A 16,217-nucleotide genomic window follows, 5' to 3' on the forward strand; every position below is an offset into this window, starting at 1 on the left:
GTTTCCCTTTTACCCCTCGTTGTCTGAAGACTGAACAATATGGGCAATCCGACATGGCAAGACAAGTGCGCTGCCAAACAGGCCGAAGCAGCTGCCAAAATCCCCGCTGAATGGCGACTGTCCGCGGAGATCCTCCAAAAAGTCGATAACAGCGAGCTGGAAATCCTCGATGTTCCCTCGAAGTGCGGCGTCCTTACTAAAGGAGAGCTTGCAATCACTGAGATTGCCGATGCAACCATGTTACGAGACAAGCTTGCCGCCCAAGAGCTCAGCGCCATCGACGTGGCCACGGCCTTCTGCAAGCGTGCTGCCATTGCGCAACAGGTAACCTCCTGCTTGACGGAGACTATGTTCCCACAGGCTCTTTCTAGAGCAAACGAGCTGGACAAACATATCAAGACAACTGCAAAGCCTTTCGGACCGCTTCACGGTGTTCCGATTAGTTTGAAGGAGACTTTTAACCTCAAGGGTGTGCACACTTGTCTTGGATTTGCATCTTTCCTGGATCGCGAGCCTGCCACTTGTAACTCGGCCTTGGTAGACATCCTTCTGGAGGCAGGAGCGGTTCTTTACGTGAAGACCAACGTGCCTCAAACAATGATGACGGCAGACTCGCATAATAATGTCTTTGGTCGTGTCCGGAACCCACACCGAAGCACCCTCACAGCCGGTGGCAGCAGTGGAGGCGAAGGAGCTCTGGTAGCCATGCGTGGGTCTATCCTGGGAATTGGCACTGATATTGCTGGGTCCATTCGTATCCCAGCGCTCTGCTGTGGTACCGTGGGCTTCAAGCCTAGTGTCGGCCGTGTACCGTATGCTGGACAGACCAGCTCTGGCAGACCAGGAATGACCGGGGTTGCTCCATGTGCAGGGCCACTGTGCCACTCAATGCGCGACGCAGGGATGCTTCTGCGCGTGGTGTTTGATGCATCTTCTGACGATAACGACGACATGGCTCTAGGATTCCCCTGGATGGAGCCCACCAAAGCAGCTCCGCAGCAACTCACCATCGGAGTCCTGCCGGAGGACCCCGCGGTTCCACTGCACCCCAACATGCAGCGCACTCTCCAAGGGGCCATTGAGAAGCTCGGAAACGCGGGCCATCACATCGTGGATCTATCTAAGCAAATCGACTTCTTGGGAGCTGCCGCGGATCTGGCCTTCCAGTTCTTCCGCATTGACCCAGACCAGACATCGGTGCAGAACATCCGCAAGTCTGGCGAGCCCGCGATCCCCTCTCTTCGATTTACGTATGACCTCGACGGAACGTCAGAAGAGCCGACTCTGCGAGGCTTGTTTGATTTGAACAGTTCACGAGCCGAGATCATGGCTAGAATGCGCCGTGTGTTCCTCGACAACCAGCTAGACGTGATTATCGGGCCTGGATACCAGACCACGGCAGTTGCTCATGACACCTTTGGTGTTCCAGTATACACAGTCATTGCCAACTTGGTGGATGTATGTTTTCTTCGTATCATCTGTCAACATTTACACTAATCACATTCCCTAGTATCCCGCCTGCGTTATTCCCTATGGCACCTCTCAGCAGACCGCTGATGCTGAGTTTGTGCGCGACGTGCAATATTATCCTCCTTGTAAGAGATATCCCAGAGACATGAAACATAGTAATCCCATGCTGACCCATCCCAGATCTCCCCAAGGAAGTCGAAAATGCCCCCTGCCACATGCAGCTTATCGGTCGTCGGCAGAAGGACGAGGCGCTGCTCTAGCATGCGCTTATTGTGGAGGAGGTTTTGAGCAAGTGATCCATACATCGAGAAGCAAATGAATTATGTCAATTCATGGATTCATGAACATTCCATCAATAATTGCAATTGCTGTAGGACCCGCATATCTGTGGCTTCCCGTGGCGAGACCCAAATCCTCATCAGTCGCTCTTGTAATCGCACTGCCTGCCCGCGTCTCAGGCGAGCCCATGGATCAATCTTGTTGTTTATGGTGTGTTGTTCGGATTCTCTCACGGCAACAGCACCAAGCACAACCACCGGCCATAGCGAATAGCCCAGCAGGTAATTTTGGATGTCTACTGTCTCCAATATGACCAGTCCTTCGTGGAGGAGGACTTTGATATCGGATGCTCTTTGTGTGGCATTTTTGATGGGATCTCCCTTGAGTAGCAAGATTCGAAAAGCGCGTGAATACAGCCTTTTTATGGGATCATTAGTATCGTCCGTACGCTCATATTGCTGGACGTCGCTCTGAAGACGTGTCCATATCTGACGTTCTTCTTGATCCAAGTCGCGGGCTAGCCGGGCGAGCCGTGTCACTCTCGCAACCATGAAGAAGAAATGATAGGATTCGTCCAAGATAGGTCGCGGAACAGCTTGTCCATCACCGGGGGCACAGGCCAATTGCTGAGGTATGTCGTCTGCTGACACATCTAGCGAGGGATCCAACAGCATCATAAGGGTACTATGATACAAGAACGACTCCAAACAAATGCGTTGAAATACCACTGCTGGCTCGCAAGGGGACTGGGTAGTTTCTTCCGGGCACCGCTGCGAAAGGAGTACCCCAGCGGCCTTCGCATGCAGTCCGATATTTGGAGGCCCATCCGTCCGTAGATTCTTGAATTAACTTAGCCTTGGTTGATACTCGGATTGAGAACGAGACAAGGCTTACTTCGAAAACGCAAAGACATATCGTCGTCGCCAATAAGCCATCTTCATTCCCGGTACCAGAGGCAGCTATTATGCGAGCCTGCAGACTGCGCAGCGAGCGCAGGTAGTGCTGCATCGCGAGGGAATCATTGCCGATATCAAGTGCCGCAATGGCAGTTATAATTGCCATCAGCGGAGGGAATTCCCGGGCCAGTCGGACCATGTAGGATTGATCACTGTAGACAGACGGACAATTCGGTCGCACAAGCCGCGGCATCACGGCCGTCGTAAAATGGGCATACAAGGCTTCATTTTCAACTTGTAAATCGGGGCTTCTAGGATTCCATTGACGGCTCTCGCGCCTTCTGCCGTCCATGAGCTGGCTGGCAATTGTGGGCCAAGTGCAGACAGAGCCAAGGTTTGCGCATCTCTGACAAGTTGGTCTTTGCTCATCACATTTCTTGCGGCGTTTACGGCCTGGCTCAGGTCAGTCAAGCCAGTACAGGGGTTGGATTTGGTGCTGACATTCAAAACAGCCGGTGCGGGTGCGCACTCGGGCTTTGGACTCCCATGGGGTTGACATGCTCACCCACTCCTGACCCAGATCAGCCCCCGGTCTCTTGATAAGCGTTCCGATGGAGGTTCTGGAGTCGCTTTAAGGTCCAACATACTCTGGAGGGTTTGCGCAAACGCGGGGGTGATCCACTGCGCAATTACCGCGGATTGGTTACTTTCAATATTGGAGACGTGATATGGGGTAATGACTTATAAATAGGGCAAAGATAAGGAATCTAACAGAAGTTCAGCCCCTTCAAAATAATCCACTATACAGAATGGAACCCAATCCTGCCAACGGCACAGGAAAACATTTATCGTTGCCCCCGGGGACGGTGATGCTGAATGAGGGTGAGTCTTCGACATCACATTCCATCCCTGTCTCAGGCCATCACATTGACAAATTGATATTGGCTGTAGAACACTCAGACTCAATCGTCCTCCATCCAACCCCATCTAGTGATCCTAATGATTCCCTTAATTGGTCTTCGTGGCGGAAGGGCTTGAATTTCGGCCTGACCACCTTCTACGTGCTGTTCACCTTTGTGATGCTGGATATTATGAAGGTCGCATTCGAGGCCTACCTGAAGATGGGCATATCATACGAGACACTGAACAATGCCGTGGCGACAAACTGTGCCGGCCTAGCGGTCGGCTGTTTGATGTTAATTCCCTTTGTGCATAAGTTTGGGCGCCGGCCGCTGTATATGATAAGTTCTTTGATCCAGCTACTCGCTGCTATTTGGTCGGCCTCTCTTTATACAGGTGGAGAGCTTATTGGAGCCAATTTGTTATCAGGCATCGGCGGCGCCACCAGTGAGACTATTGTCATGATTACGATCGTCGATCTATTCTTTGTTCACCAGCACGCTCGATTTAATGGAATCTTCTTGTTGGCGCAGAGCCTAGGGGCATTCGGAGGTCCAGTGGCTGCTGGGTTCATCGTGGCTAACCAGGGCTGGAGATGGATGTGGTGGTGGACGGCCATCTTCCTGGCAGTCAACCTCGTCCTCGTTTGCTTCTTCTTCGAGGAAACCAAATATATTCCCGTCAACCTTGGCTTTTCGACCGAAGAATCCAAGCCAGCCAAATCCTCACAGCGCCTCGATCGAATGCCCGCATATCCCAGCCCAGAGTCTGAGTTAATCATTCCCCGACCCAACCCCCTTTCCAAGCGGCTGGCACTCATCACCAGATCCGATCAGTCAATCCGGCATCACTTCTACCTTCCCTTTAAAATACTCTTTACATTTCCTGCTGTTGCCTATGCAGCTATTACATACGGACTACTGCTCGCCTGGTTCGCCGTTATAAGCTCTGCTGCTTCCTACTTCATGCTGAGCCCACCATATTCCTTTAATTCCTCCTCGGTAGGACTCTTCATTCTGTCCGCATTGATTGGAGCAATCCTAGGTACGTTTGTCGGTGCCCCGCTTAATGACAGGTCAATTCTATGGCTGGCTCGGCGGAATGGTGGTATATTTGAACCCGAGATGCGCCTGTGGATGATCCTACCGGGATCTCTCATAGCCACTGTGGGGTTACTAACCTTTGGTTTGAGTCTATCACGGGTAGCGTTGTCCAACCTTGTATATATTGAAAGTAAATGCTCATTTGCTACTTAGTCTCTTCCATGGATAGTCCTCGCAGTGGGATATGCCATCTTTGGGTTCGGGTTCTCCGTGACCGGAGATATCGCGTTAACCTACCTCACGGACTGTTACCCAGAGGTAAGCGGGACTATCGGCAGTGAGAAGACAGAGAAACTGACAAGCATATCCAGATTCTCGGCGATGCTCTCGTTGGGGTTGTCTTCGTTCGTAACGGTCTCTCCGTCCTCATAATGTTCGTCTACACACCATGGATCACCGCGATGGGCATTCAGAACACCTTTATCGTTGCCGGATTGATCTCGCTGGCTATGGCTATTATGCCTATTGGGCTGCTTATCTGGGGTAAACGGGCTCGGGAACACACGGCGGCGGAGTACCGGCGATATGCTCTTCGCCAACCTCTTCACCGCAGTCTAGGATAGATACAACATGGGAACGTCGAGGTCCGGGCCTGTATAAGCTTCATATAATAAGTGCGCAGCAGAACGAAGAGGTGACAGTGGGCAAGAATACGGTGCAAAAGTACTGTTTGCAGAGGCTATTGAATACAATTAGCCAGAAAACACTCTCCACCCTAATCACGCACAATCCTTAATAACCAGGTACCCTTCAAGTTTGCTGCAAGAATTATTCCAATCTGCCCATCCAGAAAGAATTCTCCTGGACAAGCCGTGCTCTCTCCGGCTTTCTACCACATTCCCCAGACCTCAAACCCGAGCTCCATTTCCGTAACTACCCTGTTACCGTGGCTTATCGGGGCACTCGATAGTCGCAGATATGGATAAAGTCGCTTTCAGGGATTCTTAAAGCTACAAATGAGTTCAATAATAACAGCCGTCTTCATGTTCATGGGATTTCCGATTATTCACTGGCAAAATACGTGAGACAAACTGAACTACTTCCGAAACAATTCATAATTAGTTATAATGGGATGAATATGGATCGATTACCTTACATTATAGCGACATATTCTGCCGTGCGGCTGATAGTACCGATCCAACAGTATATACTTCCTAAATGCTTAACCAAACGCCTGTCTATGGTGCATGTGTTGCAAGACTAGCAGCTATCCGGTGGATCTGGCTCTGGAAGTATTGCTATATGATGCCATGTTAATATTAAGACTGCATTGTGTACAAGAGCATCAAAGGACTTACGGTCTCCGCGCCGCCACCCAATATTCGGATTTTCAGCAGCCGCGCCACAAATGGGACTGAAACTTTGCCAAATACAACCTTCGCTTCTTGATCAGTGTATGTATCGTCCATCACGAGTCGTGGAAAGTCGGGGCGCAGAACTGCTGGACGCCCGATGCCAACGAGATCACATACGCCACCCTTCAACGCCGCCTCGATGCCCTTGCGACTCCGAAACCCCCCGGTGAGTAGGAGAATCAAATTGGGAAACCGCTTTCTCGTTTCTGTTGCAAAATCTATGAAAAAGGCCTCGCGAGACTCTGTGTGTTGACTCTTAGGGTGGTCCGTTTCATCCCGGAGCCCGCGGCCCATCATCTGCATGCGTTATACAATCAGTGTCTTGCTTTACAAGTCTCCTGGCCAAAGCTGGGAACTTCGCACCGTTGGGTCTTCATAAGTCCCGCCAGACAGTTCCAGGAAGTCTACACCTGCATCCGCAAATAGACGGATTTGAGCCATGGTGTCATCGAAATCAGATGCGTTGTGATCGGCCGAGTTCAGCTTGATGCCAACGCAAAAACTGTCCGGGACTGCGCTTCGAATCTGCTGGATGATCTGGACAACAATACGTGCTCGCCGTTCAGCGCTCCCGCCATAGTCATCCTGGCGAGTGTTGCTCTGCAGACGTGGCACTCGATATTAGTGAAACCGCGGTTGCCACCGGCTGGTAGAAGGGGACACTCACTCGTGGGGAGAGAAACTGCGCTGCATCCACGTTTCAGTTCCGACGTAGCCCGGTGGAATTTCTTTCAGATCAAGAGAGGGAAGACTTACATAGGAGATAACCGTGCGCTGCGTGAATCTCAATACCAGAGAAGCCACAGTCCGCCAACGTGCGAGCACAATTTACAAACTGGGCGACGACATGATCTATATCAGCAGACGACATGGCCTTTGGTACCCCGAAAACGAGATTCCTAACGATGGTTGCAGCCAGTCCACTACCGATATTAAGTGGAATCTCACTTGGCGCAATCGCTTTGCCAAAGAATCCCCTTTCGCCTGCACCTATCGGGGACTGGCGGCCGGGGTGGCAGATCTGAGCGATTGCGGGCGTGCCGTGAAGCTGGCAGGCATCTGCGTATAGCTTCCACGCCTCCAGTGGCCGATCTCTATCTTCTCCATACTCGCGAGTAGCTACGTCACCATAGCTGCCTAGGTGGCGGACATCAACCTGGACGTTTCCTTGCCAGATCATCAGCTCAAATGTCAAAACTACCCAAGGAACTCATTCAGAGGTCTCATGATACCTGTGAGAAGGGCACCCCAACCACCCTTTGCCCATTCGCCGTAGACTCGAGATATTTTAGCGCCTGGCAAATGGCCCCTATCTGCCAGTCCTTCGGCCATAGCAGCCTAGAAACGGTCAACTGCCGTCCGTGACCTGAAATATGGTGGCATTCTTACCTTAACTAAGCGATTGGGCAGAACTAACCCGCATGGTAGTTTGAGAGGCTCGTTGATATCCGGTCCCATAACGACGGCCTTGTTGATTTAGCTTAGGATTCTAAACAGTTTAGGAATATGGCCCTAAGATTAGGTACAGCTGATTTGGTCACTACAGCTCAACTGAGCGGTTTTTCATCCATTAAATAATGGGGTCCCTATATGCCTCGGTGTCCCATGCGGTGGGGCATGTTGGATTGGACTTACTGCGATCCTGAGTGATGCAGTGGAAATAAGTGCCAGTCCTCCTCTGCCCGTGGCATCCCTTTTCCCATGCCACCGATCGATAGCACGCCATTCTCTATAGGTCAATGATCCGACCAATTGTTGGCAGCACATCGGGCCAACAATCCATCCGCCCGCACTATCAAGCTGTGGGACCTACGGGGGGTCGGGTAGTTCGTTGCTCCGTGGTTCCAGAGACCCATAGAAGGACTCCACAGAACGTCCAGGGTATTACCTTAATTCCTGCACCAGTGCAGAACCGAGGAGCTCTTGCATACGCGGCCAGTATGCCTAATGGTAGAACTCAGTGATATCAACACTCGCCGATCCTCCGAGACACGACCGAGGCAGAGCCCAGTGAAGCATTTATCATATGGATCAAGAATAACTGGTACGACATAAAGACCTTGACCCAACCGAATTCGACGGTGTTGGTTCGTATGTGCTACGGCGGTGGTCTTTATGTATTTACAGCCGTTGTTCCAGAAGAGGCAGCTTGCATTCGCTGGTACAGTATTGCTCTAATTAAGGTGAAAGTTGAACAATTATCCTTATTCTTCGTGTCTGATTTTGCTCGGGTCTATACTAAGTGTAGTATACCTAACTCGTACTGATATATATGGGGGGAAGTGCACCCCTGTTACAGCGGGTATGCCGGGTATTCTCCATGACAATCAAAATGACCCAATAGTAAGTAGCAGGGTGCGATGTTTCTGTATTGTTCACTCCGTCACATCTACTTGAAAGTTATGCTCTGGCGTCTATGCATGGTAGTCTACTCCAGGACAGAGAATCTGAATTCTCCAACCAAATAGCGAACATTCCTAGCACGACGTTAGTCCAAGTCGGCTGTTACAGCAGGCTTCACGGAATGACCTACTCGATAACGCTTTTAAGTTGGTTCCTCCATAATTCAGACACAACTCGTGGTGCCGCGTAGACAATAAATCCCGGCTCTGCCATGTAGCCCAGAGATAGCAACTTATTCGTGTCTGGCGAGGTACTGTATAAGGCTGGCACGGAACAAGGCGGAAGAGGCTTTCCATCACTGAGGGATGCTGCGAGCATTGAAAAGGTACAGACAACTTCGCTGGACTGTCTCGATAGCAGGAGCTGGACGAGAGTATTCCTCCAATCCTTGTCGGACTTGGGCCGGGCATCTTCTTTTAAAGCGTCTGGTAGTAAGTTTGCCGTAGTCGATATCAGCCCAAGATGGCTCACGATGCTATAAAACTCGTCAGAACGTGTATAATAGCCCGGGCTGCTGCACTTGCCTTTGGATCTCGTAGGTGAGTTGTGTGTATCTCTTCTTTGGAAACTTCCCACCCCGTCGTGGATCCCAGAATGAATCATTCAAGTGTTGTTTAACCTCCTCAATAAGAACAAGGATCTCTGAAAATACCTTCGTTCTCATCTTGACAAGCTCTTCCCTCTGCCACGGATTTGGGTCTGGGCTATCGGGCTCGGCTAATGCTCTCAGATCAATATCCCACACTACCTGTGAACATGTATAGTACTGGGCAAGGAGGTCTAATGACAGGCCCAGCTTGGTGCGAATTCGGTAAGCATCAGTGACTGCAGACGGGAATATTGTCCATATGAACGCAGAGAAGCAGCCTCCAATAACAGCAAGAAGTCCTATACGGTGTAAATAATCATCAGCAAGAAGAGAATTTTGTTTTAGGGCATCACTAACGGTAAGGGGCAATCTCATAGATCGGATACACCGGCTGGCCGCTTGTTTCTGCTAGTTGCTGGCCAATCTTACGGACTTGCAGTTCATAACTGTTTGGTAGTTAGTTACGCATTTGAAGCAGTATTTCTATCCTTTCACATACCCAATGATAAGAACCTGGGTAACGAGGCCTAGCAAGCCGGCAATCAGGTATCGCGGAAACTTGACCATGATGTACATATCTACCGATGTTAGACGGGTCATTCCAGTAATGCAATTATCGATACCATACCGAAGCATAGGAAGACGAATAGAAATACAATTATGCCGCTATCAAAGTTAGCATATCATTCGATTGGACAGAAGAGGCAAGATAGGGACGTACGGAGTTTTCCCATCCACAATATAGTAATTGACGATAGACAGAACCATTGCCGCCACAGTTCCAACAACTCGCCAGAATAGGCCGCGAGTAGCGGACCCCGAGGATGTTGTTAGAGCCACGGCGACTGTAATTGATGCCCATATCAAGCGCTGCTTGATGAAGAACACCTGGCTGGATGCCAGGAAAGCCACGATTGCAATGGACATGGTCGCACACGCCGCACGGAATCCAAGTTGAGAATCTTCGGAGCCCAAGAAGTGGTAGAATTTCTCGAAGCTGGAGATTAACCGCTCCCACCACGTCTCAGGGGATTCGCGCTCTGGATCTCTCATCCCGTGGTACAGATCTCCAAAGGTCGACTTGGCCGATCTATCCATGCTGTGGATATCGGTGGTGTGTGTCATGAGCAGACTGCCCATCCAAAGCTTCAATGTTTGGAGAGTCGGGTATCGGAGAGCATTCTTAAACGACTTTTCATCTCCTCTTATGCGATCGGCTGCCTGGACGAATATAAGAGCACATTTCCCAGTCGACTGAAGCATGGCTTGCATCTGAACAATGTGAGAAAGCGGTAGCAAACCGTATCAATCGGACCTACGTGGAGTAAAAGATACAGCTCTTCAATACTTGAGCCGTCGAGACCGTGGGCTATATCTTCAGTGTCACCGCTGCTGGGCTGTCTCTGTGAAAGCAAGCGCACATTCTGCAGATTCTCCAGCGCCTGAGTGTGAATATTGTGTAGCCTCCGCTCCAGGTAAGTTGAAAAGGAACCCCCACCAGGGAAATAGCCAGGGTCTCGCGTATCGTCACCAGCATCCTTATGCTGCTGCTTCTTCCTTAGCGAAGAAGGCCCCATTTGGAAGGTGATAAGGAAATGATCGAGCGACTCCTCCACTAGCCCAGCCACCTCGGCGAAGAGAGTATTGGCATTCCGGTAGATCGCGACGGATATCTGATTATTATGGGCCTCACCGTCACCGGTCATATCAGAACCTTCATTCATGCGCTGCTCCTGGATGGCCGCGTTCTGCTCGAGTGCGTCTGCAATGGTATCAAGGCCTCGAACCTGGAACGCAACTGCTCCAAGGTTGGAAAATATTTCCCTAAAATTGTCAGTACTCAGTCTGTTGAACTCTACCTCCCGCGCGACGCAGTTTATTTCCGTCTCAAGCGCACGATGTGTGGATGCGAGCTGTTGCAAGGTGTCGGATACACTGGGAGACTTGTTCGGAGGCACCTGCATCGATGTAGTTGAAGTTTCAACTCGATAGATCCGGCGTGAGTTCAAAAGCTTCACCTGTTCATGCTCGGCACGGATGGCGCGCTTGAGTAGGGCGATGTATCCGACAATCATTTTGCGCGCAGACATGCGGGACGTGATGGGGATGAAGAATATCCCGACACCAAATGATATCCCCAGGCCGGTTAGCATGCTTAGCAGTACCTCCCTCACAAACGACTCGGCCATCTTCATTGTCGGAAGGACAGTGCCGTATGTTGCAGAGACATTGATGACTATACTGAACATGACGACAGGGAATATCAGTTGCGGGCGTCGCGCTGCGGTCGAATCAGTGACATGGCTGTTCGTCGACAAGACGGATTCATTTACCTCGAATGGAAGTGGATATCCTGGTAGAGTTGATCAGCGAATTATCTCAATAGTTATGGCTTGGTCCACCCACCAGATGCCGAAGAAGAGCCAGATTCCGCAAACTGCTGAAGCCGAAGAGTTGTATGGCAGGGACAGTATGCTGCCCCGCGAAGGGTCTGATGCCGACTCGGACAGTGCCTGCATCAGCTGCGCCATCTCTTCTGGGGGCGTTGTATGGACACGGGCTTGAGTTGAGCAGTACATGAGGAGCAGTGAGAAAGCTGCTCCAATACACGTTCCAATCTAGAAGTCTCAGCTGAGCCTTTGAACAGGAGCAGGCAACGTACCACATTGAGAATAGACATTTGGAGGAACTTGGCTCGAGGCAGAAAGCTGAAGCTGAGGGCAGCGACAATACTATTCAGATATCCCAGAGTCGTGTAGAGATTGGCAACCGGGGTCGCCTCATACATGGCAACACATATCACTGCTGGTAACGCTCCCCTGTGATGCATTAGTAGCGAGTCCCAGATAGGAGAGGGCTGCGTACTTGGCGATGACCAGGAATGTTCCGAAATCGATCCCATATTTAGCCCACAGCTTCGACATGGTGCCGATCAATTGACTATGTCCAGTACAGTTAACAATTGACTGAGAGATGAAGATTCACAAATGTCAAAATGTCAAAAAGTCAAATGTCAATCTTAAGGTCAGTGTCGGTTTGCCGAGGTTGAGCCCAATTCGGAATGTGGGCCTTGTCGGCCAATCAGGGATGGTTTCAATAAGCCAGTGACGTCGAACCCGGACATCACACTAACCGGATTCGGAAGGCCCTGGGTATTAGTTATCAAATTCTTGACAGTAAATCACTGCAACATGTTTTTATATCACAGGAACAGCATGATACCAGAGTTAATTGAGTCCAGATACCGCCGTTTCTGCCCTTAATCTCAGTGGTGCGTTAGCATATCTGGGTGCTTCATAGAGAGATATATATATCGTACTCCGATTAACCATTCATGTTTTATGTACATAGTATTTTAGCACCGCTACGTCAATTAAGAAACGAGACCAGTTTAGTACCAGAAACCTTGCCCTGACGCAGCAAGTCGAGACCGGGAGGCAGGCCTTCTAACCCGCCATCAATCTTCTTGAGTGGTGGCGTTTTGAGCTGCTTCGATATATCTGGCAACGCGCCGTAGAATCGGCGCAGAGCTTCGTGGTCGGACGGTTTCCTGGCAAACTTTGGCCCAAAAGGAGGAAGCCACTGAAACTCCTGATTGAAGACGGAATAAGCAAGCATGAAGTCGATTTCAACGCCATCAATGTCGGTCTTCCCTGGGTCCAACAACGTGACAACGCGGCCTCGGCTGTTGTGAAGAACCTTGGCGCAGAATTCGGTTGAGCCGGCCTCTGAAAAGCAGTCCATGGCTCTGTCAATATTGGGATACGCGTGGGTAATGTCTTCCACGGCGGTGGGTGATCGATAGTCGAAGACATCGTCGGCACCGTACTCTTTTACCAAGTCATGCGAGCGCGGGGATGCGGTTGTAACAACCTTCAAGCCGGCTAGCTTTGCAAGCTGTATTGCGTAGAGACCAGCAGCTGTTGCGCCGGAGTATATGAGGATTGGCGTATCTGATTTTCCTGTAACTGGACCTGGGTCGATCCAAGGGACGTTGAGTCGGACGTTCAAGGCCAGCATGGCAGTCACAGCCGAGACCCCAAATGTGGTCGCTTGTTCGTCGCTCACAGAAGGAGGTGGCTTCCAGGCCAGGTCGCCGGGGATCTTCAGGTACTCTGCGAAAGAGCCTCGATCTGGATAGAGTCCGCCATGGGTCCAGCCAGCGACTCTGTCCCCGACCGTCCAGTTACCGGGCGCTTTGGGGCCGACCTTTGCGACAGCACCCGAGTAGTCACAGCCAATGATCGCTCCTCGCGGGGCGACAACGTCGACATGTTTGAAGTCTGTGGGATTGAGAGCCACGCATCCAACTCGGACGAGGATCTCGTTGTCGTTTATCTCGGGGACAGGAACGGTGGCGACCTTGACGCCGTCTCCCGAGGAGCTGCCGCAAACGTAGTTTGAGACCCGAGTGACGATCGAGCGGTTCCCGACTAAGGCTTGCATGGTGTAGTTACAGGATTGATATGGGGTGTAGTCCATGGGGTTATTTTATATGGAGTTCGGGACGGGGCAGTCAGTCTGTCCGCACTTGTGGCGCATTAATGAATGGCATAAACTGATTAATGAGCACTAATGAGTCATCCTGTATTAACTAACCAGTTAATTAAGTTGTTAGTGGAAGTTAAATGCAGTGACCCACCGACTAAGTGTATCAAGCATTATTTAAATACCAAGCACGTATTGCCAGATCTGCGGCAGCCCCAAGTGTTAAATACCTGTATTCCACATCTGCATACTCCGTTCTCCATATCAACCCCTTCTCTTCCTGATACCAGTTCCTTCATGGTCAAGAAAACCAAACCGGGGAGGGCCCAAATCCAAATCCCCATGGACCAACTGCCCATCCAGACCAGACTCAACGTCAAAAAGTACACGCCTGATTCGTGCAATGATGCTCTCCACGGCCGAAAGGTCCCGATAGGACTTGGCTACGAGCTGACCCGGGCTTGTGTCATTCGCGGTATTCGGCACCACCCTGGTTTTGCTCGTGAGCTGCATGGAGTCAGTCCAGATCTCACGCGTGCATTGAACGCTCGGGATATCATGAGCGGCATTATCCCAGCCATGTCAGAGTCTGATCCTGCTGAAACCCCTTACTGCATCTGGCACCCAGACATTCCAAACGAGGATACTCTGCGAGCCCTGGTCAAAAGGTATCCCAACATGATTTACCATGCCGCTCGTGCCTGCGCAGTCGCGGGATACATTGACCTATACAAGGAGCTCAACCTCCTTCCGGAAGTCCATGTCGCAGAGGAAGCCCTGCATGCGGCTGTGGGAAGAAGTAACAAGGGCAGTGAGGAGATCTGGCAGAATATTGCGTCCCATCCAGTCAAATTCGCCATCATGAATGATTACACGCGGACAGTTGACTTTGCTAACCCTCGACCTGCAACTCTCAACGGCGACACGGCCGTGTATTCGAGCCTTACTGGCGGCCGCGAACACCTAGAGCCCATGGAACTCGACCGTTTTCACCACGGCTACAGGCGTCATTATCGGAAATACTATTTCAATATCACAGAGGACTGGTGTATAGATGACCATGACCACGACCATGAGGCACCTAATCCCCTGGAGAGCTACTATCCGTTTCTCTATGGGCCGCTCCCAGCTGACCTGCCACCCATCAACAAGGACAAACTGATCCAGGTGGCTGCATATTGCGGCGACATTGATCGATACACTCGTTTGCGGAGACCACAGATGGTTGAAGACGAGTTCGGTTGCATCCTCCGGGGCATCTACCATAACCCGTTCTGGGCAAAATGGTGGAGCACGCAGGTCCTTAACGATCCGACAGCGAGGTTCACCAAGTGGGAGGAAGCACTTATCCAGCGCGTGATCAACGGCCGCCGAACCATGTCGGACGATGTTACCTGGGTCACGGCCGACACTCCCAAAGACCTGCTGCCTCTGAACATCTGGTTCCCCCAGCAGGCTTGTGAAGAAACATACGAGAGACTGGCCAACATCAGACCGGATATGCTATTCCGATGTCTCTACGCATGCATCGTGGCCGATTACCAGGACCTGTGGGATCGGCTGCTCCGGTATTCACCCCGAAAGGGCGCGCCTCAACAGATCCAGCCTGTAACAGAGAGTGAAGCTCAAGAGCGGAAGCTCCAGAAACTTGCTAAACTGGTCGGCCCTTCCTTGTGGATGGAGGCCAAGGATTCGCGGAATGATCACTATCGACAAGATATCAAGGCCGCTGTTCCCAACCAGCTCGAGTACCTCGAATGGGAATACGGGGAAGTGGCCAACGCGCTTCTTCGTACACGCGCGAGGTATTTATATTCTCCTGGGTCAAGCAGCATCGACAGATGGGTCGACCGGAATGATCCAGTTCATGTTTCGCCAGGTTCGCTAAGTGGATATGACGGGGCAGGCCCTACTTTGCCTGCACTGGACTTTGCTGTCTTCTTCAGGGACGTCGTGGGCGTGGACAATGAGGTCTGGAGAGACGATCCCAATGGTCGTCTTGAGATGGATGAAGTGTATGAATTACTAGAGCACCGTAGAGATCCTACGCAATAACAGCATCACTTATATCATGGCGACGCGTTTGCCTTGATATTGTCTGCGCTGAGAGGCCCAGGGAGCGCCCGTGGAAACTTGGTCGTATCTTTGCAATGGCCCTACTATTGTGGGCTCAGACTACGAGTGTCGCCGACTTCACATGCTCGTATGGGTCAATACAGATTTTCCCGTGGAGCCCGGCAGCCCGTGCCTGGTTAGGGCCTGCTGACACTCCAATAAGGTCCATCAGCCGGGTGGGAGATTTGGAATCAGGATCTGTGATCAACAAACAAAGCTTAGTGGCTTCGTTGCTGGCCCCTGCTGCGGTCTATCTTGCACGTCTGTCGTTTATAGTATCCAGACGGGCCCACATGCGGGGCAGCTGCGGCACAGCAGCAGTGCAGCACTGATGCCAGATCGGCGAGTCTGGCCTTGTGGATGACTGTGACATGTCTCGTAGCGAGATTTGCTTCCAGGCAGACGCTAGATAATTGCAAGACAGCTGAGTTGCTTGGTCCCTGGATGGGAAGAGCCATACCGACCTGGGCCCTGCTTGTCGACTGCGAGCCGAGCAGTCGGTGTACTGGCCATGAAGCTGCGACTAACTTGGTATAAGTGAAATAATATTATCCGCGGCTGTGGCAACAGTAAAGGTAATGTCAAGAATGTTCCAAAATATTGGGAACGTCTACTTTAT

The 16,217-nt window shown here is 51.1% G+C and overlaps 7 protein-coding genes across 7 annotated transcripts; 3 read left to right on the forward strand and 4 right to left on the reverse strand.

Annotated features, from left to right (window-relative positions):
* Positions 1–39: 39 nt before the first annotated feature.
* APUU_40041S (uncharacterized protein) lies at positions 40–1,730 on the forward strand (the record flags this gene model as incomplete). Its single annotated transcript, XM_041703069.1, has 3 exons — positions 40–1,458; positions 1,511–1,595; positions 1,651–1,730. The coding sequence occupies 3 exons, from the start codon at positions 40–42 to the stop codon at positions 1,728–1,730; spliced, it is 1,584 nt and encodes a 527-aa protein (XP_041555791.1).
* Positions 1,731–1,808: 78 nt separating this feature from the next.
* On the reverse strand, positions 1,809–2,898 carry APUU_40042A (uncharacterized protein; the record flags this gene model as incomplete). Its single annotated transcript, XM_041703070.1, has 2 exons — positions 1,809–2,588; positions 2,644–2,898. 2 exons carry the CDS (start codon positions 2,896–2,898, stop codon positions 1,809–1,811), a joined length of 1,035 nt encoding a protein of 344 aa, XP_041555792.1.
* A 556-nt stretch (positions 2,899–3,454) lies between these two features.
* Positions 3,455–5,211, forward strand: APUU_40043S (uncharacterized protein; the record flags this gene model as incomplete). Its single annotated transcript, XM_041703071.1, has 4 exons — positions 3,455–3,527; positions 3,597–4,589; positions 4,818–4,906; positions 4,960–5,211. 4 exons carry the CDS (start codon positions 3,455–3,457, stop codon positions 5,209–5,211), a joined length of 1,407 nt encoding a protein of 468 aa, XP_041555793.1.
* A 615-nt stretch (positions 5,212–5,826) lies between these two features.
* On the reverse strand, positions 5,827–7,461 carry APUU_40044A (NADH:flavin oxidoreductase/NADH oxidase family protein; the record flags this gene model as incomplete). Its single annotated transcript, XM_041703072.1, has 7 exons — positions 5,827–5,886; positions 5,947–6,300; positions 6,367–6,603; positions 6,671–6,690; positions 6,760–7,170; positions 7,236–7,341; positions 7,393–7,461. 7 exons carry the CDS (start codon positions 7,459–7,461, stop codon positions 5,827–5,829), a joined length of 1,257 nt encoding a protein of 418 aa, XP_041555794.1.
* Positions 7,462–8,431: 970 nt separating this feature from the next.
* APUU_40045A (uncharacterized protein) lies at positions 8,432–11,919 on the reverse strand (the record flags this gene model as incomplete). The annotated part of the gene is made up of 12 exons (XM_041703073.1): positions 8,432–8,480; positions 8,537–8,881; positions 8,931–9,294; positions 9,353–9,441; positions 9,495–9,573; positions 9,624–9,661; positions 9,717–10,267; positions 10,315–11,276; positions 11,329–11,348; positions 11,402–11,613; positions 11,658–11,814; positions 11,861–11,919. The coding sequence occupies 12 exons, from the start codon at positions 11,917–11,919 to the stop codon at positions 8,432–8,434; spliced, it is 2,925 nt and encodes a 974-aa protein (XP_041555795.1).
* Positions 11,920–12,364: 445 nt separating this feature from the next.
* On the reverse strand, positions 12,365–13,477 carry APUU_40046A (zinc-binding alcohol dehydrogenase family protein; the record flags this gene model as incomplete). Its single annotated transcript, XM_041703075.1, has 1 exon — positions 12,365–13,477. One exon carries the CDS (start codon positions 13,475–13,477, stop codon positions 12,365–12,367), a length of 1,113 nt encoding a protein of 370 aa, XP_041555796.1.
* Positions 13,478–13,780: 303 nt separating this feature from the next.
* On the forward strand, positions 13,781–15,538 carry APUU_40047S (uncharacterized protein; the record flags this gene model as incomplete). Its single annotated transcript, XM_041703076.1, has 1 exon — positions 13,781–15,538. One exon carries the CDS (start codon positions 13,781–13,783, stop codon positions 15,536–15,538), a length of 1,758 nt encoding a protein of 585 aa, XP_041555797.1.
* Positions 15,539–16,217: the final 679 nt, after the last annotated feature.

This window comes from Aspergillus puulaauensis, chromosome 4, assembly GCF_016861865.1.
Source record: "Aspergillus puulaauensis MK2 DNA, chromosome 4, nearly complete sequence".
Taxonomy (NCBI): domain Eukaryota; kingdom Fungi; phylum Ascomycota; class Eurotiomycetes; order Eurotiales; family Aspergillaceae; genus Aspergillus; species Aspergillus puulaauensis.